Source organism: Coturnix japonica, chromosome 6 (assembly GCF_054131305.1).
Source record: "Coturnix japonica strain WE chromosome 6, WE-NBRP24, whole genome shotgun sequence".
NCBI lineage: Eukaryota > Metazoa > Chordata > Aves > Galliformes > Phasianidae > Coturnix > Coturnix japonica.
The window spans coordinates 5,254,904-5,281,802 of record NC_140668.1 but is presented as its reverse complement, the minus strand read 5'-3'; the positions used below and the strand labels follow the sequence as shown (position 1 = coordinate 5,281,802).

The window sequence follows — 26,899 nt, the reverse complement described above, 5'->3', positions numbered from 1 at the left end:
TTAGGAGGTTGATTTTCTACGTTTAGACTTCAGATTTGTGTTTGAACGTTGAGGGATAAAAAACATAGCTTGACTTTTTCTTCATTTTCTCTTGCTGTTTGAAAGAGCACAGGGTTTTTTTGTTTTTTGTTTTTAATATATACAATGTTAGGGTATATATATGAAGTTAAGTGTGATAAAGAAAAGGGAGACATTTGAGTTAGCACACTACTCAAGAGTTCAGTCCCCAGCTTTGCCACTGTTAAAATTATAAGGGCAAGAACTTCCTGGAAAATGAATTTCTCCTAAGTAGAGTCATTACATTTGAGCTACAGAGACCTTTACTAGGTGAAAACTTGTTGGTCAGAGCTATGTTGCTGTATTTAACCAAAGTAATTATCAATGTCCGTGTTTCAATGAACCTCTTTTCCATTTCGTAATGCGAGGATTTTGATATTGGGATGGGAAGGTCATGGTTTGATTTGGATGTTGGACTGGGAATCAGAAGATCTGGGCTCTCTTCCGATTGTCAGTCTTATTGTCTGACTTCTTAACAACATTCCTTTCTTTATATTATTTTTTAATGATGTTTTAAGGCATTTTGAGCTGATAGGTGTAGTGTTCATGTGCAGTAATGCTGACGTGACTAAGTAGGGTGATAATGTAAGGGTTTTTTACATTCCTTCTAAATCTCTGCTTTCTCTTGTTCCATCCTTCTTAAAGAGCAATCCATTAATCTAGTAAAGGAGCTGTGTGATGAGGATGTGACTGAGCCTGAAGAAGCCAAATTTGAATGCGAGATATCCATTCCATCTGTGAAACCTCCCAAGTGGTATCTACGTGGGGAAGTCTTACAGGCTGGCAGAAACTTGATTATGCAGCAAGAAGGCACCATCCACCGGCTGACCATACTGAAAACCACCACTGATATGACAGGCACCATTCAGTTCTCAATTGGCAAATCAAAATCCACAGCCAATCTGCTTGTCAGAGGTAACATATCCTGGCTTGGTTTACATCATGAAGATGAAGAATTAATTAACGTACAGTCTTCCTTCACTGGGGTCTTTGAAATATTGTGTGTGTGTCTGGAGGGTCTGCTCCATTTCCAGTTCAAAGTCGTTGGACACTAAATGAGACAGCTGCATCTCAGTAAAAGATCTGTTTGAATAGCTGTGATGTGCTTACTATTCAGATCTACAGAGCTGAGGTTTTGTCCTTGGCTATACCAAAGAAGTCAAATCAGGTGAAATTAATTGTATTTCTGAACTAGACAAGGTTAAGTTTGGTAGCACCTAAATTTGATGCAGTTTGTCATTGATTTCATCTGAAAGAAACTTGCAGGCTTTTTATCTGCTGTTGTCCCCAGCATAAGAGTCTCCATTCACATCCTAAAGGACTTGTTATATTTTCAACTCACTCTTATTTGAATAAAAGCCTCAACAATTGGGAGCAATTTAATAAGCACAGAACAAGAGCTGGACCTTGCATTTGGTAGATAATATACAGTATTACTTTATAGAAATGTAGTCAATGGCATTCCCTATAGACAATCGTTTGTTTTATCTTTAGAGTCGTTCAAAGAACCATTGTGAACATGACATTAATTGGAATGGAATACACGCAAGAGACTTTCCTCTTCTTCCAATTGTCCTCATCCTTTCTTCTCTTCCACCCCTGCTTTGCAGATTACCATATAGAAATCACCAGGAAGTTGGAGGACAAGACAGCTTTGGAATGTCATTCTGTCATCCTGTCCTGTGACTTCAGGCCTTCTCCAAAGGTTGTGAAATGGTTCAAAGGCCACACACTCATCAAGCCCTCTGAGAAGTACAAGATCAAGAGGGATAAGCATTCAGCAGAGCTCAAGATTCTGAAGCTGAAGCCCGATGATGCTGGTGTGTACAAGTGCAAGGCAGGAATTGCAGACTGAGGCCACGCTGACAGCTGAAGGTATGAGCAGGGAGGGTGGCCTCTTCCATGTCCTGTTTCACCTCAGATTTCTCTTCTTGAGGTTGATTTCTGCCGTTCTCTCGTGCTAACTTTATAAATGTATAATGTTCACTGAGAAGATTACACAAAGATCATCTAGTCCAACCATTCTAACACATCCCAGTATGATTTATAGTAACAGTGGTAACAGTTCACCTTGTTTCCCCACAGCCCGCAATGTAGAAGTAACGAAGCACCTGCAGGATGTGGAAATTGAAGAAGAGAGCTCTGCTGTCTTCTCCTGCGAGCTGTCCCATAATGACGAGGACGTGGAATGGTTCCTGAATGGCAACCTCCTTTACACCAACAATTACAATGACATCAAGAACGTTGGCAATTGCTGCACACTGACAATGAAGCAGGTTAAGCCTGAGGATGCTGTCACAGTGACAGTGAAGTCAGGCACGGTGTCAGAAAGCGCACCTGAAGGTGAGAGGTGGGTCTGATCACACCCCTCCTGGATGTAAGAGATGCTAAGGAGCTCCAGTTCATTCTATTGTGCAGCAGTCCTGCTTCTCAAGCTCACCTCTATGGGGTGACAAGTCATCAGAGGCTTTCTTCCAGTGGAAGGTTCCATTGCAGCAGATATCAACGAAGGAGGATGGTTTTGGTGTCCTGCCAAAGCATTCCATTGCTTTTTATCATCATTTTATTTAGCACAAGGAGAGTTACAAGAGCAGTTTCTTTTACTGCTACATGCAGTGTCAATGCTGTTGTCTCCAAGGATTTATGACTGCAGGGAGAGATCATTCAGTGTGTGTTTTGCCTCTGGAATGACTAATGACCAGGCTGTGAGCAACCTGATCTAGCTGTGAATGCCCCTTTTTATTGCAGGGGAGCTGGGCTAGATGGCCTTTAAGGGTCTCTTCCAATTCTAAGGGTACTGTGATTCTAATCTGCTCTCCCCAGCAATTAAGCTCTTTTACTCTATGCGCTCAGAGTATGAAGGATTTCCTCTTTCTCCTTTCTTTTGCATTTGGTGGAAGTTTTTTCCCCAGTATAAACATCTGATGTGTGAAATAGAAGATAGATAAGAGGAGTCAATAAAACAGGAAAATGAAAAGTGTTCAGCAGCTTATCCTCTTAATCCTGTGGCCTGCTGTATGAGCTCTGCTCCATGTGAGGGCAATGCCAGCTCTCCAGCTTTAGAAGAGCTGCATCCCAATTACTTCATATGATATCAGTCCCACCCACCGGCAATGCAGGCTGTCCCTCCTGTTCCCTGTATTCTCCTACTGATTAGTTCAGAATTCCATAAAGTGCATTCAGTCAACACACATGAAACCGCTTTAGGTTCTATATTGGTGTCTTCAGTGCTGGTAAAGATTTATTTATCCCTCTTTAAAAATCTGAAAGCAACTGGAAATATCTCAACTTCTGTATCACATTGTTCTGTTTTGCCCTTTTAATTTTAGAGAAGCCTGCTGTCTTCATGAAGTCCTTGGATGATGTTTTTGGTGAGGAGAGGGGTGTGATTAAATTGGAATGCGAAGTCTCTAAAGAGGTCAAACCAGTGTGGAAGAAGGACGGTGTTGTGCTCACTTCTGGCAACAAGTATGAGCTGGTACAGTCTGGGAAGACCCTATGTCCCCTTATCCATGACTTCGAGAAGTCAGATGCAGGTTTCTATACCTGTGATATTGGCACTGATGTTGCCAAATCAAAGGTCGGCATTCAGGGTAAGTACTGTGGAAAGTAAAGGAGTGCTGAAAGCACATTCAGTGTGGTCACTATGTCTTACACCTATTCCCCCACGAGCCTTAATAGTTTCTACAATAGAAGTGTATTACTGCAATTTAGCACAGTGATGTCTGGAAAATTCCCATTGCTTTTGGTGTAAATGTGTCTCATTTTGCCTTGAAAATCACCAAACACATCAAGAATGTCCTGGAAATATTTCCTTTCTAAACATCCCTAAAATGGAGAAATGGTTTGAACACCAGTAGGGGTAGGATGGTAACAAATTAGCTAATAGAAACATTTAATTTCTTGTCATAGGCAAAACCCTTTTTCTCACGCAGCATCCTAGAGTTGTCCTCTCTGTTAGGTTGTTCCCTCTGTAGCTCATTGAATCTTCATTCTGTTCCATGGACTGAGCTGCTCTCCTTGTAGTTCTTCCAGAGCAAAGCCAAGAGATTCACGTCTCTTTTTTTTTATAGCTTTCTGGTAATTCTGAGTGGAGAATGTCTTAGAGAATACATCAGTAAGGAATGCAGCCATGTTCTGCAAATCCTGAGTTAAAACACCAGTACAGCTACTCATGTCAGTCACAAATGCCTTTTCTCCATATAAACCTCATACTAACCTATCTCTTACCTTCCAGAGCTGAATAGTGGCATTACCAAACGGCTGAAAAACACTGAAATCCAGGAGGGAGAAGATTGTACTTTTGAATGCATTCTGTCCCATGAAAGCATTGATGAGTTCAACTGGACACTGACTGGAAGCAGAGTGGAAAGTGGTGGGCGATTTAAAGCTTCTAACGTGAGTCGGAAATATACTCTCCTTATCAAAAGTGTGACTCCTACTGACTCTGGGGAAGTCGTTTTTACTGCCCGTGGTCTAACCTCCAAAGCCTCTCTGTCTGTGAAAGGTAATGAGATGGGAGAGATTCTGGGGTCTGATTCCTTCAACTGTCTTCTGATAAGATTGTCATGAGAGCTAACTCATAATATGGTTAAAGTGAATAGCAACCTTCTACTTGAACCTCGAAGCACTGAGAATTTCTCTTAAAAATAAGTAAAAGGAGGAAACATTTTACACAAGTGTGAGAACTACCCAAAGCACTGGGGTAGTGTTGGAAATGGGCATCTGACTACAGCTTGTTCCATTAACAGTAAATCAGGATTGCTCTGTTGAGGGAACTGTGGGAGCAAATATCCTCTAAGTATAAGCTGAAGGGATGGCCTTCACATCATCTAGCTGTACAACAAATTCCTATCTAGAACATGTGCATCTGAGAGCATCATCCGAGGCTCCCAGTGTGATGAGTGGAGAGAAGAGAGAGGCAGTTTTCAGACATGGTTCATCATCCTCAATGGGGTAGATTTAAGAGAGAATAAATGGTGCCTGGAATTCTATTGTCTGTACTTTGCAGATTACTGCTGGCTGTAGGATGGCGTCTGTTGCAAGTGCCTCTCTAACTTATCTCCAGCATGTAGATGCATGTATTTTGAGAGAGGCATCCTACCCTAAGTGTATGTTACTCAAAAAGCATGTTTTCTTCCAGGAAAACCTACTGAGGTTTCAAAACAGCTGGAGGATAAGACAGCAGCAGCAGGGCAGGACATCAGCCTGAGCTGTGAGCTGTCAAAACCGGATTTGAACATCAGGTGGTACAAGGATGGCAAAGCAATCAGAAAAAGCCAGAAGTACGACTTGCAGCAGGAGGGAAGTGGGGCCATTCTGATCATCCATGACTCTACTGCCAAGGACAGTGGGGAGTACACCTGTGAGACAGAGGACTCCATAACAAAAGCCAGGGTCACTGTGCAAGGTGAGTTGAAAAGCACACTGGGGAAGGCATGTAGAGAAGTCGAGGTAAATATCTGCAGCCTGTGGGTGATGTTTTTCTCTTCTGTTTCCTTGAGCAGGATCAATTCTTAGTTTTCAGAAAATATGATGGATTAAAATCTTTTCCTTAAAATAATCTGGAAACTGAATGATTCTCCAGTGTGATGTGGATCTGGGCAGCCTGGTCTGGTGGTTGGTGACCCCTTGGAGGGGGTTTGAAACTAGATGACCTTTGAGGTCCTTTCCTACTCAGGCCACTCTATGATTCTGTGATCATTCTATGATTCTATGATCTTGGGTGTTAGTGAGCCAAGAAAAGATGGCAATCTGAATTAGTCTCTATTGAATATGTGTAATCCAAACTATATGCAGTTTATCAGATGAGATCCTACCAGCGCATGTATAATGGTATTGAACTTTCCAGATATCTACTGGAATTATCAAACCTATGTAAATGGGTGGACTCTGTGGTCTTCTTAGACTCTTTGCATCTCTATGTGATATTCTGAAATGAGGGCAAAGGAGATTCAGGACACCTCTGTATGCTTGGGACTTGTTGGGGTAACAAATCCCATTGTCCTACACCCTCATCCTTTTTTTTTTCCTTCCAGAAAAACCTAATTACTTTATCAAGGAACTTTCAGATGTGAAAATTGAAGAAAGTGGAAGTGCACTTTTTACATGTCAGAGCGAGAAAGCCGCATCCTTCGTCATATGGAGGAAAGGCATTGCTGAGCTCAGGCCTGGCAGGAAATACAAGAGGGCACAGAAAGGACGAGACCTGCAGCTGTGCATAAAAAATCTGGAGAAAAGTGACAGTGACGTGTACACCTGTGACATTGGTGATGCCCAGTCCAGAGCCAAGCTGGTTGTACAAGGTATGTGTGAGAGCCATATGACTGCGCATCCTGTTTCTCCACTACCAAGACATTATCCTGGTAGAATTTGTACATTTATGGCAGGTCTTTGGGGCTGCAGCTGTCTGGCCTGAATAGCGGTTCACAAGCCATGCACAGAGCAAGCTGCACGGAAAGGGAAAGAACTACCGACTAGAGCAGTGCCATTGAGAACTTTATGTATCATTTAAAAACCAAAAATGCTGATGTACGGTGAGGCTGGTGACCCAGAAATCAGTGTGAACTTTCTATCTCTGACCTTTCTGAGTTACAAATAGTCCTCCAGAGTTCTAGGCAAAAATTCCCTTATGCTGCATTCTGGGTAGTTGTCACGGTTTAAACAAAAATCTACCTGTGTCCGTGACAGGGGGGCCACAGGCAAGCGAGGTGCTAGAAGGAGCTGAACCTCTGTCCCAACTACTTCAGAAGCAGCCCAAACCCCCTCGTACATGGCTAAGATCTCCTTCTCAGTTGGAGTGTAGCACTCCTCAGACCCTTTATATGCTCGACTCCAAAGACCCGGGGGTTGGCCTTGGGTTTCTCCTAAAGCTCTTTGCCACAAACTCCAAGTGGGACCTTTCTCTCCAGCAGCAGTGTAGAGGATGTTCTTTACATCCTGTCCTGTCCGTACTGTCCCCAAGGCCACGGCACGGGCTATCTCTTGTTTTCTCTGCTCAAAAGCCTGCTGCTGCTCAGGACCCCATGAGAAATAATTCTTCTTCCGTGTTACCTGATAGAGGGGGCTCACTATGTGGCTGTAGTTTGGGACATGCATTCTCCAAAAGCCCACTACTCCCAGAAAAGATTGGGTCTCTGTCTTGTTGGTGGGCGGAGACATAGCAGTGATTTTGTCAATCACATCTGCTGGGATGTGTCGATGCCCATCTTGCCATTTTACACCTAAGTACTGGATTTCCTGGGCAGACCCCTTCACCTTGCTGCGCTTAATGGCAAAACCAGCTTGCAAAAGAATTAGGATTATCTGTTTTCTTTTCTTGAAAATCTCTGCTGCTGTATGGCCCCACACGACAATATCAACAATATACTGCAAGTGTTCGGGAGCAGTAAAATTATTCATGCTTTATATGACGTTATGATGTGGAATACTGATAGCAAAATTACAAAATTATTAAACCATGACACCCTGGTATTTTTCTTTTTTTTTTCTTAAATATTTTCCTTTTTTTTTTCTTAAATATTTTCCTTTTTACTATTTAAATGTTATGGGCACATCTTGTAGAAACACAAGGCTGTTTACAAAGAAGTGCATGCTGTGTTGCTGTATGATGAGCAAGATACATCTATTCTTCATCTAGCAGGAATAGTTGCTGAGCCTTAAGAACAGTTTCAGAAAGCTTTGGGAATTTGGGCATTTTCCTTGTTTCTGCAACACAAAATGAAAATTTACGCTGTATACAAAGAAAAGGGGAGTCCGAACTTGTACGTTAAATTTGAAGGAGATCAATCTGGGGTAATATTTAAAAAAAAAAAAAAAAAAAAAAAGGGAGCGTGGTCATCAAATACTATAAAATATATTAGCTGTTACTAGAATGCCACTTATATTCCCCTTTCTTCACTTTCTTATTTCTTATAGAAATAACAGCTATTATGTAGTCAGCTATTCACCAGTTTTAACTGATTATAAATTACGTTTCAGGGTGGAGAACATAGCATAGTGCCTGACACCTGTGTTGATCCTGAGGGCATTCTTGATTCTGTGCATTATGATGTCGTGGATATTAAAGAGCAAGCTGAGGCAGCACATAGTTCCATTGTATCCCTGGAGGACCCGAAGGAAGATACTGGCTGGTTTGAAAAGCAGCTGGAGAAAACTAACTTTGAACTGATGGAGACCAAAGAAGAGCTAACAGAGAAAAACACCAAACTACTTAAAACTGAAGAAGAGCTGATGCAGAAGAACAAAGGTGAGTTATGCGATGTGAAAGGTAGAAGACAGAAATAGTTCATTAATCTAAAAGAGAAATAACCAGTTTGAGTAGGAATTAGAGGAGATGTTCTACCTTTGGAACCATAGCCTGTAGATACGTGATAGTTTGTTCCTTGTGTATATTCAGGTTCAGCAATTCCACGGTTTTTGGTTATTTCTTTTCTTTTTTTCCCCCTCTCCTTTAAACTGCAACTAGCAGCTTTACGCTTTCGTAAGTATGGGGTTAAATGTCTATATCTTGATTTTTACTTTTATATTGTAATCTCTACTCTTCTTTATGTCTTGTTGATGCAATGTTTTCGTTCCAAGAAATATAGAAAACTTTTGAATCACTCCCAATAAGTGAAGACCACATGCAAATTAATTAATCTGTTCAAAAGCTACCTAAACGTTAGAATATCTGGAAACATTGATTACTTAATAAACTATCTATTGGCTACTTATGTAATACAACCTTTTCTGTGTGTTACAGACTTTGAAATGCAGGTGATTAAATTGGATGAGTCTGTTGAGCAACTTAAAGAAGCAACTCAGGTAACTTTATCAAGAAGATGTTGTGTAAAATTGTTTTAAAACCAACTTGTGGTAGCTTAAAATGCTATTCCAGTAGGCTCCATTAATAGATTTCTTACCGAGCTTAGCTTAACTGAATTTGCCTTTAATGCATTGTGTAATTCAGCTACTTAACACTACATTAGAAACTGATGACTGATTTTTTTTTATTTTTTATTTCCAAGAATAATGGCTCTTTGACCATGTTTGTAATTTTGTTGACTTCTTGGAAACAGGAAATTCTTTGATAAACTTGTAAACTCTTGATTGTGTGCAAGTCTTTTACTTTGTAACCTGCTAGGCTCTTGCTTTCCCTTGTATACTCTACCAAGTATTGCACTTGTCATTATCTGAAGGTGTACTTGTTGTGTCTGCTATTGAAATTTGTAACTGATGTCTATAGAGTCACCGGGTAAATATTTTAGCTGTATGGTTTTGTGTAAATATTTGCCTACAGAAGATTACTGAGACTTAAGTGCTCCTTTTGTTAAGCTTCAATGTAACTGATCTTATATCAATACAGGAAAAGACTACCTACCATTTAACTACCATTAAAGCAGAACCGGCAGAAGAGAACACTAATAAAGGAACTGAAAGCAGCCAATTTTCAGTGCTTTCAGTTAAAGCACTGAAACAAGAGAAAACTGAGTTGGAAGTGGGAAGAAAGCGCAGTACTGATGAAGATAAGCCTACTGTGGAAGAGCCACCTCCAAAGAAAGGTACAGTTTCTTCCATCGTTGAACAGGGTGTCTTCCAAAACAATAAATTGCTTCCTATTCTGGATAGGAAGCAAAAGGCTGTGAAGCGCGTACCTTATGATATAAGGAGAAAAGACACCGTGTTAAACTGTAAATAGAAGTAACTGTTATGTAAATATCCCTTTTTCAGAAGGTCCTATGCTGTTCATTTTTGAATGCTTAAGAATAAAAGTTTTTTGCACTATTTTTTTCCTTTTTGCTGCTTTTTCCTCATCTGTTGATGCACTTGCAGATTTGGTAATAGTTTTAAAGCAGTTTCTTTAGGATTGTTTCAACTGCTGTTGCTGATCTTCTGAGTAGCATCAGCTGTTCAAGTGCTTTTTTTTGTTTGTTTGTTTTGTTTTTCCTGAAGCAACTATCAAAATTGTTGACGACCTGCTAATTGCTCGCTCATGGGCAATATTTGAGCAAAATGGTTTGGATAAGCTCTGATGCATTTAACTTCACTTCTGGGCACAGCTGAGCATCAGTGTTCCTAGAATTACGGAAGGCATATACAATGTAGAAGGGAAAATCTAAAACTTAGCTGTAGTCCCTTCCTTTCTTGTATTCCTCTTGCAAAATATGTGCAAGGGAGAAAGTCAAGGCCTTCTTTGGATGAGATGCTGTTCTTGGATGATTTGTCCCTGCTGCCTTTATTTGGCATAAATATTGAATCCTAATGTGACCACTGAATGGCATCACATATAAGCATCTTACCAGAGACTGAGGGAGGGATGTGGACTCCTCCATACTCCAAATAGTACTGGGTTTGTTCTAATCATATGACCAATATGTGGAATATGCCACTGCTGTTTCTTCAGTATGACTTTTAAATCAGTTGAGGGCTGTATATAAAACTCCTTAGATGAGTTAAGAGGCTGTTTCCATGCAGTACATGTGAATCTGTATGTAATGCAGGCTGCACGTGGGCGCTATAAAATTCTGCATTTCTGTAGTTGTAGTAATAAAAGGACTGTACAAGAATCACCATGGAATATATTGTTGTGGTGACACAATCCCTAGTAAGTCTTGACTTATATTTAATTTTTCTAATACTTAAAGTAAGCATATTATGGAATGGACGTAACTGGATTCTAAAGCAGTGATGAAATACAGCAGAAGTCGCTTTTGATAGAAAGAAAATGCATGTGATTTTAGCTAATTGCTCACCAGTTAAAGAAAAAAACAGCCCCAAGCTAATGGAATATTTATGGAAACTTGAATCTGCAAATTTGTACAACTTTATGAGTGAACTTTATATGCAAAAGAGTAAGTGTGGACAGAAGTAGGAATCCTCATATTTTGTTTAGAGATCAACTGAATAAGAGAGACAGATATCAACACTTAAGTGATCAACTTGTCCAGGGTTTTATCTTTCTTTTGAAAGTAAGAGGACTGTGAGTTGGAATGAAATTTCTTAGAGAACTGTTTATCTACCATTTAGATGTAGATGGAGTGATTCCTGGCTGCCTTATAGGGATTGCTGAAGCACGGAAGATAGAAAGAATATAGCTGTGAATTATCTATCTCGTTCCCATGTTTCTTAAATCTAATTAGATTTTCTACTGGTGTGGAGTGGAAGGTTTGAGTAGTGCCATGGTAAAAGTGTTCTTCCAGACTGAAAACCTTTTGCTGTTAATTCTGTATAGAAATCTGAGGCACCTGATTACATGTCCAGAGGACTTTAATTCCTTCACTAGTATCAAATACTATGTGATGTGAGGGTATGGCTTGCATATTACGACAGTTTTTCACTTAGAAGTTGCTACTTGGTGTTGTGAACTGCTATGTAATAATGATTTTAATCAATCTGAGTTACATTCCTTTTCCCTTTTTTTTTTTTTTTTGTTTGTTTGTTTGTTTTACAGTAGTTGTAAATGAGAGAAAGAAAAAGAACACTGTAGAGCAAAGGACAATTGAACACATGAAACAAAGGTGCTCCACGTACCGAAAGGAAGTACTAGCACTGAGGGAAAGAACTGAAATCTTGGAACATCATTTAACTGTGCTTGAAGAACAATGCAGAAGAGAAAAAAATAAAAAAGAAGATTTCAGTAAGCAGGTAACAAGCCTGCGTATTGAGCTTTCTTTTTCTGAAGAAACAGCTGATGTCCTACGTGAACAAATTCTGCAGGGTCAAGCTGACTATCGGGAAATTGCTTCTGAACTGGATGAACAGAAATCTATAAATATGACACTAGAAGACAAAAATGCCCAACTAACTAACAACATAGAAGTTGCCAAAGAATATATAATTGATAAAGTGTCACAAGTAAAAGAAATGCGGACCAAATTAGATGAATTATACAAATGTCACTTAGAGTTTCACGCCATTGGTACTGACTTTGTCAGTGTAAAGGATTCCTCAGACTCTGAAAAAGATGAGCCAGGGACATCTCAAATTAGTTCTGCATGCATTCAGTCACAGACTTCTTCCATCTCAGATCTTGTGCAGGACCTCTCCTTTAACTATAGTCTTGAAAGGATTTGGGAAGTATGCAGAAGTATTGTTGATGTTTCCTCACAAAAAAGTCAGCACATCAAAGCACTGCTTCAAGACAATGAAAACCTAAAGGCGGGACTGAATAATGCTGAAAATCATAATCGTCAACTTGTAACGAAGCTATGTGAGATTACAACTCACACTAGTCAGGAAGATGATCTTGTGAATCAGTTACATGAGCAAATAGAGAAGAAAACTCAGGACTTTGAAGAAAAGACTGCAGAAGATCAGAGAGTGATTGCACAATTTCAGGAGGAAGTTGCCAACTGTGAGGTAAAAATAAGAGAGCTTGAATATTGCCTGGAGGCTTCCAAGACAATGGAAGACAATGTGTCAAAACTCAATGAATTACTTAAAGAAAAAGAATCTATTATTGTTAATCTGGAGACAGTTAGAGCAACTCTGCAGGAGAAGTCTGCAAATGCAGACAAAAAGGTTGAAGAGTTAAGTAGCAAAGAAGCAAATCTGATTCAAGAAGTTCTGCAGCTGAAAAACAGCTTGGAGCAGATGAAACATTCTCTTTGGGAAAAGGAAAAGAGTGAAATGGAGAAAGTTCAACGTATAGAATCGTAAGTAACCACTGAGTTAACTTAGAGCCCTTTGAGAATGAACTAGAGTTAAAAATAGTTAATGGGAACATCCCTTCGACTTAATGCATTTGCATGCTTATCAATGGCCAAACTACTACTTTAGGATGCTTTGGTATGCTACTTGAGTTCCAAGGGAAAACAGGAGTGTGCAAGGAAATGAAGAATAATATGGGGATTTCTGGTGGTTTTGTTGTATATCCCTCAGAATAGCATCTGAATAATTTATTGCTTCAGCATCTGATTATGAGAAGCAAGCTGAAATTCAAAAGTAATTGTTTAAATCTTGTCACTGGTCTAGACAGATTTAAGAGTCTATTTACAAATAGAAACCAACAGGCAGGGCATGGATTAAGCTGTAATTGCTGTTTCCATGAGATGTGTAACAGTAATGTTCTTTGTTTCTTTATTTTTAACATAAGGCTAGAAAATATTCTTTCTGAGAGTTCTGCCCTTGTACTGAATTTGAAAAAAGATTTGCAGAGGAAAGAAGAAGAGTATGCAGATCTAAAAGACAAACATTCTGATGCCGAGAAACAAATTCAGCAAGTACAAAGCGAGGTTTGTAGTCAACTGAGATATTTTTTTCTGTAAGATTATGCTTGGCTTTCTGCTGTTAAAACTTCTCAAACTTTAACTATGAAGCTGGAAATTTCACACTAGTGTGGCTAGCAGCAAATCTTAGGTAAAGTTGCCATTGAAGCTCTAGAGGGGACCAGAAGTTAAAACATGGTTTCACATAGATAATGAACAGAGGAAAGTAAAGTTGGTTGGTAGTCTGGAATAAGGTTTGCGAAGAGAATAGCTAATCTGCCTCTGGAGGGGACTTGTTATTATCTCTACGTTACTGGTGACTTGCCATTGGTATCCGTGGTAACTCCAAAGCCTAAAACCTAAGTCTTGTGAAAAAACGCTGATAACTGGGAAGAAGAATGCTATTTACTTGAAGAGAAATAGACTAATTTCCAGAGGCTCTTTAATATAAGCATGTATATTTTTTTTCTTCAATTTCAGCTTCAGTGATGTTAATAGTTAAAATTTAATTATTAAACAAGTAGATATTTTAAAACCCATTTTGCAGGATCTTAGTCTGAAAGTTTATTGGGTGTGCTTGGGGTGGAAAATTGAAGCTTAAAAATGAATTCATGTCTTCCTTGGTAACCTTGCACTTGCTGTCGTTTTCCTACTCAGCACTTGTTTGTGAATTCCTCTTTATTTAACAAAGAAGTATTTGGCCAGGTTGGATTACAGAAGTCTTTTAATGAACCGTGAGCTGTGCTTACATTACAGGTGTCCACGATGCGTTCTGTGGAGGAATCCCTCAGGAACAAGATGGAAGAACTTGAAAGGATTAATAACCAGTTTAAGGATGAGCTGGATTATAAAGACTATACTATCCAACAACTTAAACAGGTATTTTTCTTGCTCTTAATTTTTATTAAATGAATGATGCAGGTTTTCCAAGCAACAGGAAAAAGGTCAAAAAAAAATAAAAAAATTGGAGCAAAATGAAAGTGGCCAACTGAAATTAGTGGTAGACCATGAAAGATATTCAAATAATTAGTCACTACAGAGCACTGGCAGATTGTTTTCAATACAATAATCTGCATAGTAAATACGTATGTAATACATGCATGTAACCTGATCTTGTTGAGTGACATCACGATATGTTAATTGAAATGTCTTACCATAAACTCTTTTTATCAGCTTGAGTCCTTATTTATGCTTTATGAAAAGCTTATTAATTCTAGGCTGTCTTAAAAATTCTGCTTGTTTCTACTGTGTATGCTTTTCTTTCATCATGAAATATAGGAGCTGGAGGAAAAGGACCATAATCTTCAAAAGTGGCGTGAGGAGAGAGATCAGTTAGTTGAAGCTTTGGAAAAACAGCTCAAAACTTTGGCTTCTAATGCCATACAAAAAGAGACAGAAATAGCAGAACTGAGACAATCTGTCTTAAAGGATTCAAGCAAGGTCAGCTCTCCTTTCCTCCTACCTGATTAGCTACCCATAAATTCTGTAAAACTCCTGTACCTGCTCTTTGTATTCTGGGTGTGCTTCTGTTCTTGAACACTGTCGTATTGACATCATGTGCAACTAACCAAAAAAAGCACCAGCTTTTATTTTTGTTCTTCAGAAACAGAATTTCTGTTAATTACTAAAATTTCAATTTTTTCAGTAGTTCAGATAAGCAGATGTCAGTTTGATGCTTATGATCCTACAATCATACTGGACATCTGTAGCTTTTTCCAATAATTCACAGCATTTCCGGATCCCAAGCTAGGCTCAATACTCAGACAGTAGTTCTGTCTCAGGTTTCTTACTTTCTTTGCTTTCTCTGAGGTAGTATCTACAATGGCATGAAAAGACAGAAGGGGACGTGGAGAGAGATTAAGGGAAGCATCAAAAAGCAGAGGGGGGATGATCTCTGGAAGTTGCATTTCTCATTTCAACATCCAGCTTTTAATCAGGATAGCCAATCTAAGCCGTAGCATAGAATTTCAGAAGCTAAACAGAAGACTAAATGAGTTGTGCTCTTTTGAGAATGTTTGGATTCACTTTCTCTGAGAAGAAAGATGTTCTCATAGCAAAACTTCCCCTACAACTGCCGACTTTCTCACAGTACCGAGGATTTGGGAACAAATAAAAGCTCGGGTTATTATATCTTAAGAGAGATGAAGGCTGAAGCACATAAGTAAAATAGAAGAATCAAAATATATTGTATTACAACTTCCCAGGCAATTCTGTGACTACTGCACTTGTAACAGTGACCGTACAAATCCGTGAAATGTTACTGTTCTTGAATAGTTAAGTGTTCTAGCCTGCAATTCTAAAACTGATGCTACTAAGTAATTGCAATACTGCTTGTGTGTGTTAATTCCTTTTGCCAATCCCACAACTCAGCAGTTTTTACTGTTTATTAGGATAATGCAACTGTGATAGAAGAGTTAAGAAAAGAACTGGCTGACAAAGATGACTTTATAAAGGAATTAAAACAACGCATTAACCACAGTAGCCCTCAGTGTTTGCCAGAAATACCTTTACTTGAAGAAAGACAAAGTAGAAGGAATGACTCTGTAAATGAAAAGGTATGATTATATTTATAGAAAGTCAGTACTTAACATCTTGTTAACCCCTTTTTGTTCTTCTGTTTTCCTAGGAGATACTGGAGCTGGAATCATTTTTCTTAGCATATAGTCCTTTAACTACATATTCAGTGATGAGTACTTGTTGGTTCTTTTTGTCTTCCACTCAAACATGAGCTCTCATCTTCTCAAAAATATTTGATTTACTAGAACACCATCTCTCTGTGTACATTATGGAACTTTTCCATGCAGTTTTCCATGTATTCGTATGTGGATGCTGAAGATTAGGCAGAGGTTTAGCCTTTGGTGTTCTAACATAGCAGCTGTGAGCGTGCAGAGTATGGGGGGAATGGATGACAAAACGACCAGCGTTACAGATTTTGTCCCTAAATAATGTCTCGCTTTCTCTCTTTTGGAGGCAGAATACTGCCTGAGACTGTTAGTGAGACCCAGTAGGGTGTATCTGAAGATCACACAATGAATAGATGTTACTACCTTCCCACACTTGTGCTGTGTTTCAGCTTACATGTTCATATGGCGTCTGAGCTTGAGGTTTTACACTGTAACTTTAGAAAACTCGAGATATTTTGGAGGTCTAATGCATAGCCTAATCTTTACTCCTTTTAAATATTTACAGCCTAGGAAACAACAAAGCAAAACTAAAACTGGAGAAAGTATTCCATTAAGATGCAAAGCTGAAGACAATTACGTCGATGTACTAGGAGCCTCACTTCATTAAATGAATCTGAGGTTAGTATGAAACTTCAGATCTGAAAATGTTGTGATTGTATTGCTTTTGATAAGGAATGAGTAGGAAAAGATGTCATGTTCTCTAAACAATTCCCAAGTTTTAATTTATTTATCCCTTTCAAGGTGATCAGATCACCTGTTTTTATAGCCTTTGATAGGAATAAAAGCTGTTGAAACAATTGTGTGATGAATTTTTGTCAGGTGCTGTTGAAAACTCTCCTCATGTTAATGCTTATGAAGTGGCTCATGATTAGATAAGTTACTTAGAAAAAATTCATGGAGCCACTGAAACGGGCACAGCAAATTGAACTTATTTTCTTCTTCTGCAGGATTTCTGGATATTGTTTTGTTAGCAGACGATGTTAATCATTCCTATATAAGTTTTTAATTGCTAACTTTCATAAAATAGCAGTTACATATATTTTAAAAACAAAATATTTATTAACCAACTTAATTCTTGGAAATACAGTGGGTGGTGATACTCCATTCAGATTCTTAGCAGAGCCTGATAAAGTGGCTCTGACTACTTTTTGTCTTTCTACAATCTTTGGTAACTTTTTGAGAGGAAGAAGACTCCCCTCAGGGGGTCGGAACAGTGTAAGTAGTAAAAGCTGCTAGTCTGTGTTTGGGACACTGGAGTTTGCTAGTTACTAGCAGCAGTAGAAGCAGCCATCTACCATTTTCTGATGTCCCCAGCAGCCTGTCTTCCATGTGTTCAACCAGCATCTGAACTCATTTTTGATATGCTAGCTGAATTCCTGCCATAGAGAAGGAGGAGTCCAGGTGATCTCAGTTCTGACTTTGTTGTTCCTGTTGAGAAAAACAGGATTGGGTGGATTGTGGACAGTAAGTGCTGCTGGGGAAATGCATACTGACATTTCCCTGTCACTTAGCTGTGCATTTGCTGCCATTTGACCATGAGCAGGTCATGATAGCCTTCAGCTTAAGTACGGTGTCATTGCTTGAATGTCTGTATTCTCTCCAGGGAAAAGATAGCAATGGAGTTCTTTAATGACTTGCACTGGGCTTGCACCTTGCCAGCTAGACCTTACTTATGTAAATAACATCTCTAGTGTAGAAGAGGAAGGGCAAATTCCCTAAGATTAAGCTGGAAGTTAATCGAACACTTGAATCAAATGCTCCTGTTCCTGCCCAGTTCTGACGCAGCAGAGTTGAGATGAAGAAAATCGTGTCAGTTCTACCACCATTCTCTATTAAAAAAAAGTGTAGTTGTCTGTGCCCTTGAGAAAAAATGACTTGTGAAGTATCAGGCTCAGTTTAACATGGAGAATTTTTGTGATCATAGATTGGAAATAATTTTAAATCTAACAAGTTCTAGGAAAGAGGGGTAAAACTCTGCTGTAACTGAAATAGACTCCTTCTGTTACAAGTGTTCTTACAGCAGGAAAATCGAATGCTTACATATCCTTTTCCAGATGCTTTATAACTTTTTAATCTCATGGCTACCTTAACACTTGCACTTAAAATTCTTCTGTGCTAACAGGATCATTTGGAAACTGTCCTCGACTCTTCTGGAGTGTCCACAGAAAATGGCAAAACTAGTCGGTTCCCAAAACCGGAGCTGGAAATCCCACTGACACCTCTGCAACCTGATAAGACGGAGATAAAGCAGCACGGCAGCATGATACCTTTAGGAGTGAAAATGCCTAAGGCAAAAAAGAAAAGAAGTGATGACATGGATGAGGTATGACCTAGACCCAACAGAAAACAAAATATCTGATGCCTTTTTACCATTCTCATTTAAGCATTAAAAAAATGCTATTTCTACCTCAGTAAAGTAGTTGAAGAATTTAATCAATGAACTGCTTTAATGAACAAAACTAATAGCCAAGCTCAGTGATAATGGTTAAAGAGAAGGGAATTTCTCTTAACTCCATTGTGTATTTTCTTTGAAACCTGTAGACATAAATCAGCTTTTTAGACATCATGAGATGTCTAATACTGATATCTTAATGTCCTGTTTTTATAATTGAATGCTTATTTATTATTTGATTTACAGTGGAATAGTTACCACTAGCAAATACTTCCCTACTATTAGCAAAAGTGTTTAAAGTGTTCGCTTTTGTGACATCAATTGTTCTTTCCAAAAGAATCATGGCTGAAACTTGTCTTATTTTCCCAGGATTTTGTGAAAAGTGAGAACACGAAAAATACAAAATCTGTCATGGCTTTTAATTCACCCTCTGCAAGTGACGAGAAAATGGTTGGTTTTTGTTTTAGTTTTGAAGCTAGCTTGGGACTTCCTGTAATTGTGTGGTCACACGAAAGAAGCAGTGTCTTATCCTTATGTGTATACCTGAATGGGAATCTTACATGCTTATGAGCTCTTCCTATTAAATTCCATAAGCTAACCAAAGGGCAAGTCAGTCTGTCCCCAGAGCGTGTCATGGCTGTACTGTGTAATGATTTGGAGGGAAGGATATTGCACACTGAATAGTTGGGAAGAGAAGCTTTAGTGTATTATCGTGTGCTTTTGTAAGTGAAGCCCTTGTATTAAACTAAGGTTCATATCATTAATATGCATGGCAGTTATTAAAAACAGATGCTCACATGTGATAGCAGTATCCTTGGCATGGTCAGAGTATGAGTAGTAGATTTTTCCCATCTGTTGTCTTCTGTTTTGTATGTTTGTTTATTTTATGTAATTAGAACAGCTTATGTAAGAAACAACTCCACAGCTTGAGAGCTACTTTTAAAGAAACTACTGCCTTATTAAGAAACTTTAAGAAACGTATGCCTTGAAATAGCTGAGATTTTGACAACTCCCTAAAGGGTATAAAATTGTCTACATTACTTGCCGTTGTGGTATCATCAGCATAATGAACAGAGGTGTCAGTAGTAAAGCTCAAAATGTCAACTTAAAATAACGTTGAACTAAAATGAAGTTTAAACAATGCTCTTGTTTCACATGTTCACATCTCTGTTGAACAGAAATCCGGAAAAGACTACTTCCTGAGAAAGCGAGTACGTGCTTCAAGACTGACTAAAAAGAAGGATGAAACACTGCAAAAAGTTGGAGATTTTATTCAAAGCTCTCCTTCTATTATACACTCTAAAGGTTGGTGTAGAATAAGTTTTATTCCATGTTTCCTAGACACTGTAGAATGGCTTGTTTCTGCTGTAGGCTATTAATGTATGTGTTCTTAGACTTGTCTGCCATGTTAAGTTGTCCTTTGATTTATGAAGTAAATGCATTTATTCGTCTCTTCAGAGATTCATTATTACATTTGTGAAAACCTACAAGTATACAGAGAAAGTTGGTTCTGTCTTGTGCTTCTGTCAGCACGAAAGTTAGGCCTGTTGTTTAACTCCTGCTGAAGTTTCTGACTTCCAGCGACTTCTGAGCCATGATTGTCTTTCATACTCCATTTTAATGCGTGCTTTAAGCTGCCGTACCTGAAGCTATAAACTGTTTCAGCTATAGAAGCAATAAAGAACCTTGATGAACAAATACAATTTCTGAGTATTTTCACTTAAATTTTACGTGTCATTTATAAACCAAGTTTGTTACGAAGCTTTTTTTGCATTCATTGATTTAAAGACTCACAAAACCAGTAAGTTGATTGGTTTATGTATCAAAACAAATTTCTTCTAGCCAAGAAGCTGATGTCAGCAGTAAGTTCTCCTAAATCAAACGAACGTGAAAGTCTCGAAGAAGGAGAGACCAAGCCAAAACGATCCAAAAGGAAGCTGTATTCAACTGTCGTTTCTGGCCCTCTAGATATACCTGCTTCTTCGGTAAGCGATTATACTGTAGTCTTGGCTTAAAATAAACTACTAAGGAGTCCGAACAGACTGGAGGTTTCATCTATTTGCAGGGGGAGGCTGAAAGTACTGAGGTATTTCTTTATTCTACCAAGTCATTCTTGTTGGTCTTCCTGCTGTTCTGTTTTAGTTTGTCCTCAAAGATCTCTGTGTTTGGCTGGCTTACAGTTTACTAAGTAGGTGATGTAGCAATCACGGAGATGTCTTCTAATTTGGAATCATAGATAATTTCAGTGTGTTGGAGTGGGATTATTCTACTACACACTTTTCTAGAGCACGAATTAGACAGCTTTTTAGGTATGCTTAAACTATGATCTGTCCAAGCCAACTTGCAAAGGATCTGATGTGCCAGTTTCATGACTCTGTCGGCAGCTATTGTGCTAAGAACATTCTTGCTCTGTTGGAACTGCATCTTTTAATTATATTAGAGTCCTTTTTCTGTTCAGCATAGTGATCATTTGCCCATACTTTAATATCCCTCTGAATTTTTTGATGATTTGACGAATGATAGGGGCAGAAACCAAAATGTTATTTTTTTTCTGTTAGAGGATGAAGAAGATGAGATAATTTCTTCTCTCACTGTAGTTCTGAGAACAGGGAACTGAACCGAGAACTGAAATTCTGGGCAAGTCATAGCTACAGGGATTGAGGCTAAAAATGTTTTCTGAACGCTTCATGTTTCACAAAACAAGTATTATAATACTCTTTTGAAAACAAGTATTTCAAAATGAAAGCTGCCTTCAGACTTTCCTCAGATGTGTGTGCTTTTTTAAGATAAACAGGATTTTGTACATTCTCCATATTTGTTCCTTGTGATTAAGCTGCATTAAAATGATCTCGGTATCCCATAGTTTTCTGAATAAAATATAATAAGCAAATTCCATTCTGAAATCCATTTAGGGGAAGAAATATGTTTGCGTGGGTCAAGAAGAGCTTGTCAGTCTTGTGTGAAAGGATGAGTAACTTTTGAAATGTTTTCTTCAGGAATCTGAGGAACAAAAGAAGGAAAGTGATCATCTGATCATCAAGCGACGGCTGAGATCCAGAACAGCTAAAAAACCTTGAAGAAGCATGTTTGTTCCCCTTTCTCAGGACATACTTTTATCGTATTATTAAAACTGGTTGTTAATAAACAGTAACAGTTACTCCGTTGTGTTCTTAAATTTGTATATAGGTGTACCGTGTCTCTCTGACAGTTTCAAACTGGCTCCATTGAGGCTGAAATTAAACACAAGCTTTCTTAAACTGTGTTTGGATTTTATTGTGGTTAAGGGTTTATTTATTTTTGTCTTGCCTCCCCTGTATAGGAACAGTATCTCTAGGACTGATTGCTATTTACCCATTGTGCAGTAATAACTGTACTTGTTCAGGATGGCTGCAAGAGCCACTGCCCTCCTGCTTGGGTGCCCTCAGCCCTGTGAGGTGTGATGGTTCCACAGGGGGTGGCACAGAACAGCCATTGTGACTTGCAGGGTTTAGAGCAGAGCTGAGGCTGCGGGGCTCAGGCCCAGCTCAGTGCAACTTGTGAGGTGAGCAGGGAGGAAGGGGCTGCCTGAGGCTGCTGACAGAGGCCGGTTCCCCATCACTCGGTGTCTGAGCTGCCAACTCAGCCTCATCCCGATTCTCCCATAGGTTGGCACGCAGAGGACGAAGCCTTGTACTGCTGGGATAGACACTCTGCGAGTGCTCGCTGTTGAAGCGCATGATGTCCGAGGGGACACAGGAGGCCACCGGCTCCAGAGAGCCAGGTGAGAGCAAAGTATCCCTGCACACAGCTTCCCCGACACTGGGCAGAGAGGTGCTGGGGTTCTGCCTGTGTTGGAGAGGGGAGCTGGGGGAACATAGAGGCTCACATCTGCTCCGGGCAGCGCCCCCCTGTTCCTTGGCCAGGGGGGCTGCAGTTGGGCGGTGGTTGCCTGCTGGCACTGCTGGGCCTACAGTGCCCCTTCCCCTCCATGGCCCCTGGGGCACCTGGCCCTGCAAGGTGCTCACTGCTGTTACTCTCTCCTCTCCAGCATGTGTGCTCTGTGGTCAAGTGGAGGACGACTTGAGCATATATGGGCACAAGCATGAGAAAATTGGATTCTGCTTCCATACTTTTTGTGTGGTGAGTTCCCTCCTGGCTGCTGCCAACTTCATCCAAGGAATGGTTGCCTCTTTTCTGCCCTAACAAGGTCATGCTTTTACTTCTCATACAGATATTTTCCACTGGTCTTTGTCAACCTGGAAATGCAGGTTGCTTTGATGAAGACCTGATATGTGCAATCAGGCAGGCAGAGCAGACGGTGAGCACTGGACCAGAACAGGGAGCTTGGTGCCAGGAGAGCTCAGCCTGGTCCCCAGAAAGCAATCCCAGCCCCTCCTCCCAGCTCCAGGAGAAATCCCTGCTCTTGCAGACCAGCCCTGTTCACCAGGCAGCTCTGCAGAGTGCCACCCAGCCCTGCCCGCATCCTGTGCCCTGCCCAGAGGTGTGGGGCCCGCTGCGTAGGCCCTGAGCCTGCAGCTGATGGGGCTGCTCTGCTCTTTCCAGCTCTGCTTCGTCTGTGGCAGTTCGGGGGCCAGCATCACCTGCGCAGAGCCGGGATGTGAGAGAAGCTTCCACCTGTCCTGTGCCTCTGGGGGTGAATGCATCTCCCAGTACTTTGGGGAGTTCAGGTAAGGGCTGCCAGGTGTGTCCTGTGGGCCTCCAACCCTGCTGTCAGCACCAGCCAAAGCAGCGAGGAATGCGCTGTGACACCTCCCAGCAGCCTGACAGAGCCAGAGCCAAGGCCTGGGGCTCCTTCCCGTTCCTCTGCCCTCCTCGCAGCCCTTCTCACCTTGCCCATCCCTTCCATCTTCCCCCAGGTCCTACTGCTGGGTCCATCGTCCGCATCAAGCACTGGAACCAGCATCAGCGCAGGACATGACCTGCATCATTTGCATGGAGCCCATGGATGACAGCAGGTCGTATACCACCATGTCATGTCCAGCCTGCCAACACGCCTGGTTCCACCGGGCCTGCATCCAGGTAGGAGCCCTCCCCTCGCCCTGCGGGCACCGCAGGCGCTCAGCAGCACCAGGCCCGGCTCAAACCCACACTGCTTGTGTTTCTGCTGCAGGAACAGGCCCTGCGTGCAGGGATTTACTGCTTCCAGTGCCCCAACTGCAGAGACAGGGACTGGTTTGTTCCAGACATGCTCAATATGGGGATCCGAATCCCATTCAGGTTGGTGTCCTTCAGAGAGCTCTTGAGATGCCTGGCCCTTGGCAGCCATTAACATGGGCCTCAGCGTCATTGAGAAGCTGGAAACAGGGGTGGATGGGGATGGGGATGGATGGATTTCATGGGTTAGTTTTAGCTGTGGGCCAGTGAGCTCTCATCACATTCCCTTTCTTCTCTGGCAGAAATCCAACATGGGAGGACAACAACTCCTATGCAGCACTGGGAGATCGGCACCAACGCTGCGATGCCAGCAGCTGCCTTTACCCCCAAGGCAGGGAGCAGTCAGGAGAGGGGTGAGTGACCTCAGCTGCCCTCTGGGGCTCTGCGTGGCATCGCAGCCTCACCACGGGCTGGGGGAGCACAGTCTGAGCACCAGAGCTGTGCCGGGCACTCCCCGGCTCAGGGCACTTTGTCCTCACGGCCACAACCCGTTGCTTTCCACAGGCCCTGGCAGCTGCTCCTCTGCAGCTCCTGTGCTGCACAAGGAACACACCGTCTCTGCTCCAACGTGAGTCAGGGCACAACCAGCTGGGAGTGCGACAGCTGTGCTGGAGAGGGCACCAGTAAGAGGCAAACAGCCACGTGCTGCTGGGCTGGGGTCAGGCGAGGCATTGCTCAAGTCCCTTTGGCCCAGGACAGATGGGAACGTGTCCCACCCCGTGGCTGGAGATCTGTCCCATTCACCTTCTGTCTCTTCTTACAGCCTCCAGCACCAACTTGGACAGCGCTGGCCCCAACACCACCAGCCAGCACGGGCTGCAGGCATCTCAAAGCTCTATGACACCAGAGAGCAGCAGCTCCGGCAGCACCAGCCAGGCACCATCGGGGCCAGATCCCAGTTCCCAGGTGCCTGAGCCACTCTCCAGACATCCAGGGCGGGCCCGGACTCGAAGCCGCTCGCCTCTCCATCGTCGGGCTGCCGAGACCAACAGCCAGCCCCAAAGACGCTGCAGGAGCCGGTCCAGGCGGCGAGGGCCAGCCCAGGGGCGGAGCCGCTCCCGGGTACCACGTCAGGCCCGGCACATCACCAGCCGGCCCTGATGATGCCGTAGGACAGCCGTGTACAATCTCCCCTTCCTATCCAATGTCATCTGAATCCATCCCAATAAAACTTAATTCCTTATGCCACTGTCAGTTTTGTTCTTCTCTGCCTTTCCCGAGGTGGGCAGCTTTAGTGCCTGGATCCACGGGCTTCCCTTCCCCAGCACCCAACCCATTCCTTCCTTCCCGCAGCCCGGTTCATGCTGAGCTGGGTTCTAGCCCCGACTCCAGCGGGACACAACGTTTCCAAGCGGAACAAGGAGGAGGCCAGGCTGGGCATTGTGGCTAATAAACGACACAATTAACAATTTCCCCGGTTCTTCCTTCACGTGGTTTATCTCCCATTGTATCACAGTCGGCATCACTCGGGGTGACACCCGCTCTGCCGCCCGCCCGCCAGGGGGCGCTGTTCCCCGTGGGGCGCTCCAGCTTCCCCTAATAACTATAGGGCAACCCCGCCCCTTGCCGTATCCCCGCCCCATGGCGCGCTCCCGTGCGGGGTTGGGGCGGGTCAGAGCAACGTGGGGCGGTTCGGGGCAGGGCCGGGGCGCGGAGCGGTGCGGTGCGGCGGGGTCTTCGCCCGGCCCAGGTGGGTGCCGCGCTGCCCAAGGGGGCTGTCCGTGTTCTACCGGGGCTCCCCACCCCGGCCCGGCTGCCTGTTGTCGCCGCAGCGCTCTCCGGTGCGGGCCATGGGACGCCGGGCCCGGTTTGGTCGGGCCGGGCCGAGCTGACGGCGCGGGGGTGGCTCCATTCCGGCCCCTCCGGGACGGCGGGCGGCGGCTCGGGGCTGCCCAGGGTTTGGCGGAGGCCCGGCGGGGCGGACGGCCTCGCAGCCCGGGTCCCGTTACGGCCCGGAGCCGCCCCGGGCTCAGCGGGGTCAGAGACGCGGTGAATCCCACGCGTGCGCGGAGCGGGGCGGCCCCGGGCCTCGGAAATCACGCGTGGATCCGGCGCTGCGATGCGGTGCCGCCGGGGAACCTCACCCGCTGCTCCCCCGTGTCCGTGCCTGGCGCGAGGCCTCGCTGTCACGCGTGGGTCCCCGTGCGGGGCCGCAGGGAGAGGGGCTCGGGGGGCGTTAATCCCGCTCACGCGTGGGGCAGTGCCAAGCATCGGGCTCGGTCGGACGCGGTTCTGCGTCCCGATGGGTTTTGCTTTTGCTCCGCTGTGCTGGGGAGGAAGCAGTGACATGTATTTTTTCCTGTTGCAGAGGTGTGGGGCCTGTGGCTGTGCAGGGGAGAGATCATGTGCAGCTCGTAGCTAAACGTGGCTGGCTCGCAGGTGAGTGGGGCTGGTGAGCCCCGTGCTGAGCCCCCCCACCAGGATGTGGTTCCTCTTCAGCTGCACAGTTTTGGAGGTGGAAAGCTCCTCTTGGACAAAGCGTTTGTCACAGCAAGCTTGAGGCAGAGTGTTTATTTGCAGTATGGGATTCAAGCATTGCTTCAGCCAGGAATCCCATAGGGCTGTGGCAAGCAACCCTCGTCGTCAGTGCTGTGGTTTGAGGGAGGGCACGGCGCACACAGCTCTGTTGTGCTGGGTTTGGATGTGCTCCCCAGGGCTGTTGTGCTGGGGAGAAGGTGAGCTGTGTCCCGGCTGCTGCACTGCACGGGGAGGTGGGATGTGGGGCAGAACAGGAAGGCTTGGGTTGTAAACTTGGAGATGAATAAAAGCCACCTCGACTGAAGGGCAGCAATGCATTGCAGTGCAGTGTGATAGGGATGCTGTTCCAGCTGGGCCTCCTGCTCTGATCCCAATGCATGGGGATCAGCCCCAAACCAGCTCCATCCTTGCTCAGCTCTGCAAATCCTGTGCTGCAGCCCACGGCCTTTATAACCTTTATTTGGTTATGGAGCCATAATCTCCAGCCCAGCACTGTGTAGATGATCTCTTTACAATGATGCAGCCTCACTGTTTGTTGATCCCCCATGGGAGTGGGCTGTAGGCAAGGCTGTTTTGTATGCTCCTGGTACCAGGAGAGATGGTTCCTGGTGCTGGGGATGGTTCCTGGTGCTGAGGACAGTGCCTTTCTATCCCCACCCCCACAACCACTTAATTGCTGGGCGGCACCACAACAACATAATTGGTGTCTGGTGACCAGGCTGGAACAGGGGAGCTTGGCGCAGGGTTTATATACTGAGCACTTTGTGCAAGCACTGCCTTAATACTCTCCTTCTCTTTTCTCTCTGCTCTCTCTGTCAGCACGCAGGACAGATGTGGCACCACCCATCCATCATGTCCGACTGGATGCTCCTCGGGCTGATCGCCGTGCTGGTCGTGCTGCTGCTGCTCACCATCTTTGCCTTTGCTGTCTACTCAGGACTCTTCAC

At 43.0% G+C, this 26,899-nt stretch overlaps 4 protein-coding genes across 4 annotated transcripts in view; all 4 read left to right on the top strand.

Annotated features, from left to right (window-relative positions):
- LOC146760296 (obscurin-like) overlaps positions 1 to 4,711 on the top strand; it is a 197,721-nt gene extending 193,010 nt beyond the window's left edge. The window contains exons 2-3 of the mRNA XM_085551406.1: positions 3,387 to 3,650; positions 4,295 to 4,711. Coding sequence (XP_085407532.1) covers positions 3,387 to 3,650; positions 4,295 to 4,629 — 599 coding nt within the window. The 3' untranslated portion in view covers positions 4,630 to 4,711. The remainder of the gene's footprint in view (positions 1 to 3,386; positions 3,651 to 4,294) is intronic.
- On the top strand, positions 707 to 1,926 carry LOC146760297 (myosin-binding protein H-like). The gene is made up of 2 exons (XM_085550800.1): positions 707 to 972; positions 1,668 to 1,926. Exons 1-2 carry the CDS (start codon positions 855 to 857, stop codon positions 1,910 to 1,912), a joined length of 363 nt encoding a protein of 120 aa, XP_085406926.1. The 5' UTR covers positions 707 to 854; the 3' UTR covers positions 1,913 to 1,926.
- A 3,219-nt stretch (positions 4,712 to 7,930) lies between the features above and the next one.
- On the top strand, positions 7,931 to 21,561 carry LOC146760295 (kinesin-like protein KIF20B). The gene is made up of 13 exons (XM_085551405.1): positions 7,931 to 7,993; positions 8,038 to 8,305; positions 8,801 to 8,881; positions 11,489 to 12,692; positions 13,133 to 13,271; positions 14,001 to 14,123; positions 14,523 to 14,684; positions 16,434 to 16,511; positions 18,051 to 18,251; positions 18,690 to 18,770; positions 19,499 to 19,625; positions 20,163 to 20,305; positions 21,317 to 21,561. Exons 1-13 carry the CDS (start codon positions 7,931 to 7,933, stop codon positions 21,395 to 21,397), a joined length of 2,751 nt encoding a protein of 916 aa, XP_085407531.1. The 3' UTR covers positions 21,398 to 21,561.
- Positions 21,562 to 22,037: 476 nt separating this feature from the next.
- On the top strand, positions 22,038 to 22,991 carry LOC146760294 (E3 ubiquitin-protein ligase PHF7-like). Its single transcript, XM_085551404.1, has 4 exons — positions 22,038 to 22,080; positions 22,348 to 22,439; positions 22,531 to 22,617; positions 22,863 to 22,991. The coding sequence occupies exons 1-4, from the start codon at positions 22,038 to 22,040 to the stop codon at positions 22,989 to 22,991; spliced, it is 351 nt and encodes a 116-aa protein (XP_085407530.1).
- Positions 22,992 to 26,899: the final 3,908 nt, after the last annotated feature.

Bases quoted from the DNA above. Each gene is read 5' to 3' on its own strand.
- LOC146760294 (XM_085551404.1), top strand. From the start codon at position 22,038: ATGTCCGAGGGGACACAGGAGGCCACCGGCTCCAGAGAGCCAG. The intron at 22,440-22,530 runs GTGAGTTCCCTC...CTTCTCATACAG, and splicing joins GCTTCCATACTTTTTGTGTG to ATATTTTCCACTGGTCTTTG. The intron at 22,618-22,862 runs GTGAGCACTGGA...TGCTCTTTCCAG, and splicing joins TCAGGCAGGCAGAGCAGACG to CTCTGCTTCGTCTGTGGCAG.
- LOC146760295 (XM_085551405.1), top strand. From the start codon at position 7,931: ATGCCACTTATATTCCCCTTTCTTCACTTTCTTATTTCTTATAGAAAT. The intron at 8,882-11,488 runs GTTGTGTAAAAT...TTTGTTTTACAG, and splicing joins GGTAACTTTATCAAGAAGAT to TAGTTGTAAATGAGAGAAAG. The intron at 14,124-14,522 runs GTATTTTTCTTG...CATGAAATATAG, and splicing joins CTATCCAACAACTTAAACAG to GAGCTGGAGGAAAAGGACCA.
- LOC146760297 (XM_085550800.1), top strand. From the start codon at position 855: ATGCAGCAAGAAGGCACCATCCACCGGCTGACCATACTGAAAACCACC. The intron at 973-1,667 runs GTAACATATCCT...CCTGCTTTGCAG, and splicing joins AGCCAATCTGCTTGTCAGAG to ATTACCATATAGAAATCACC.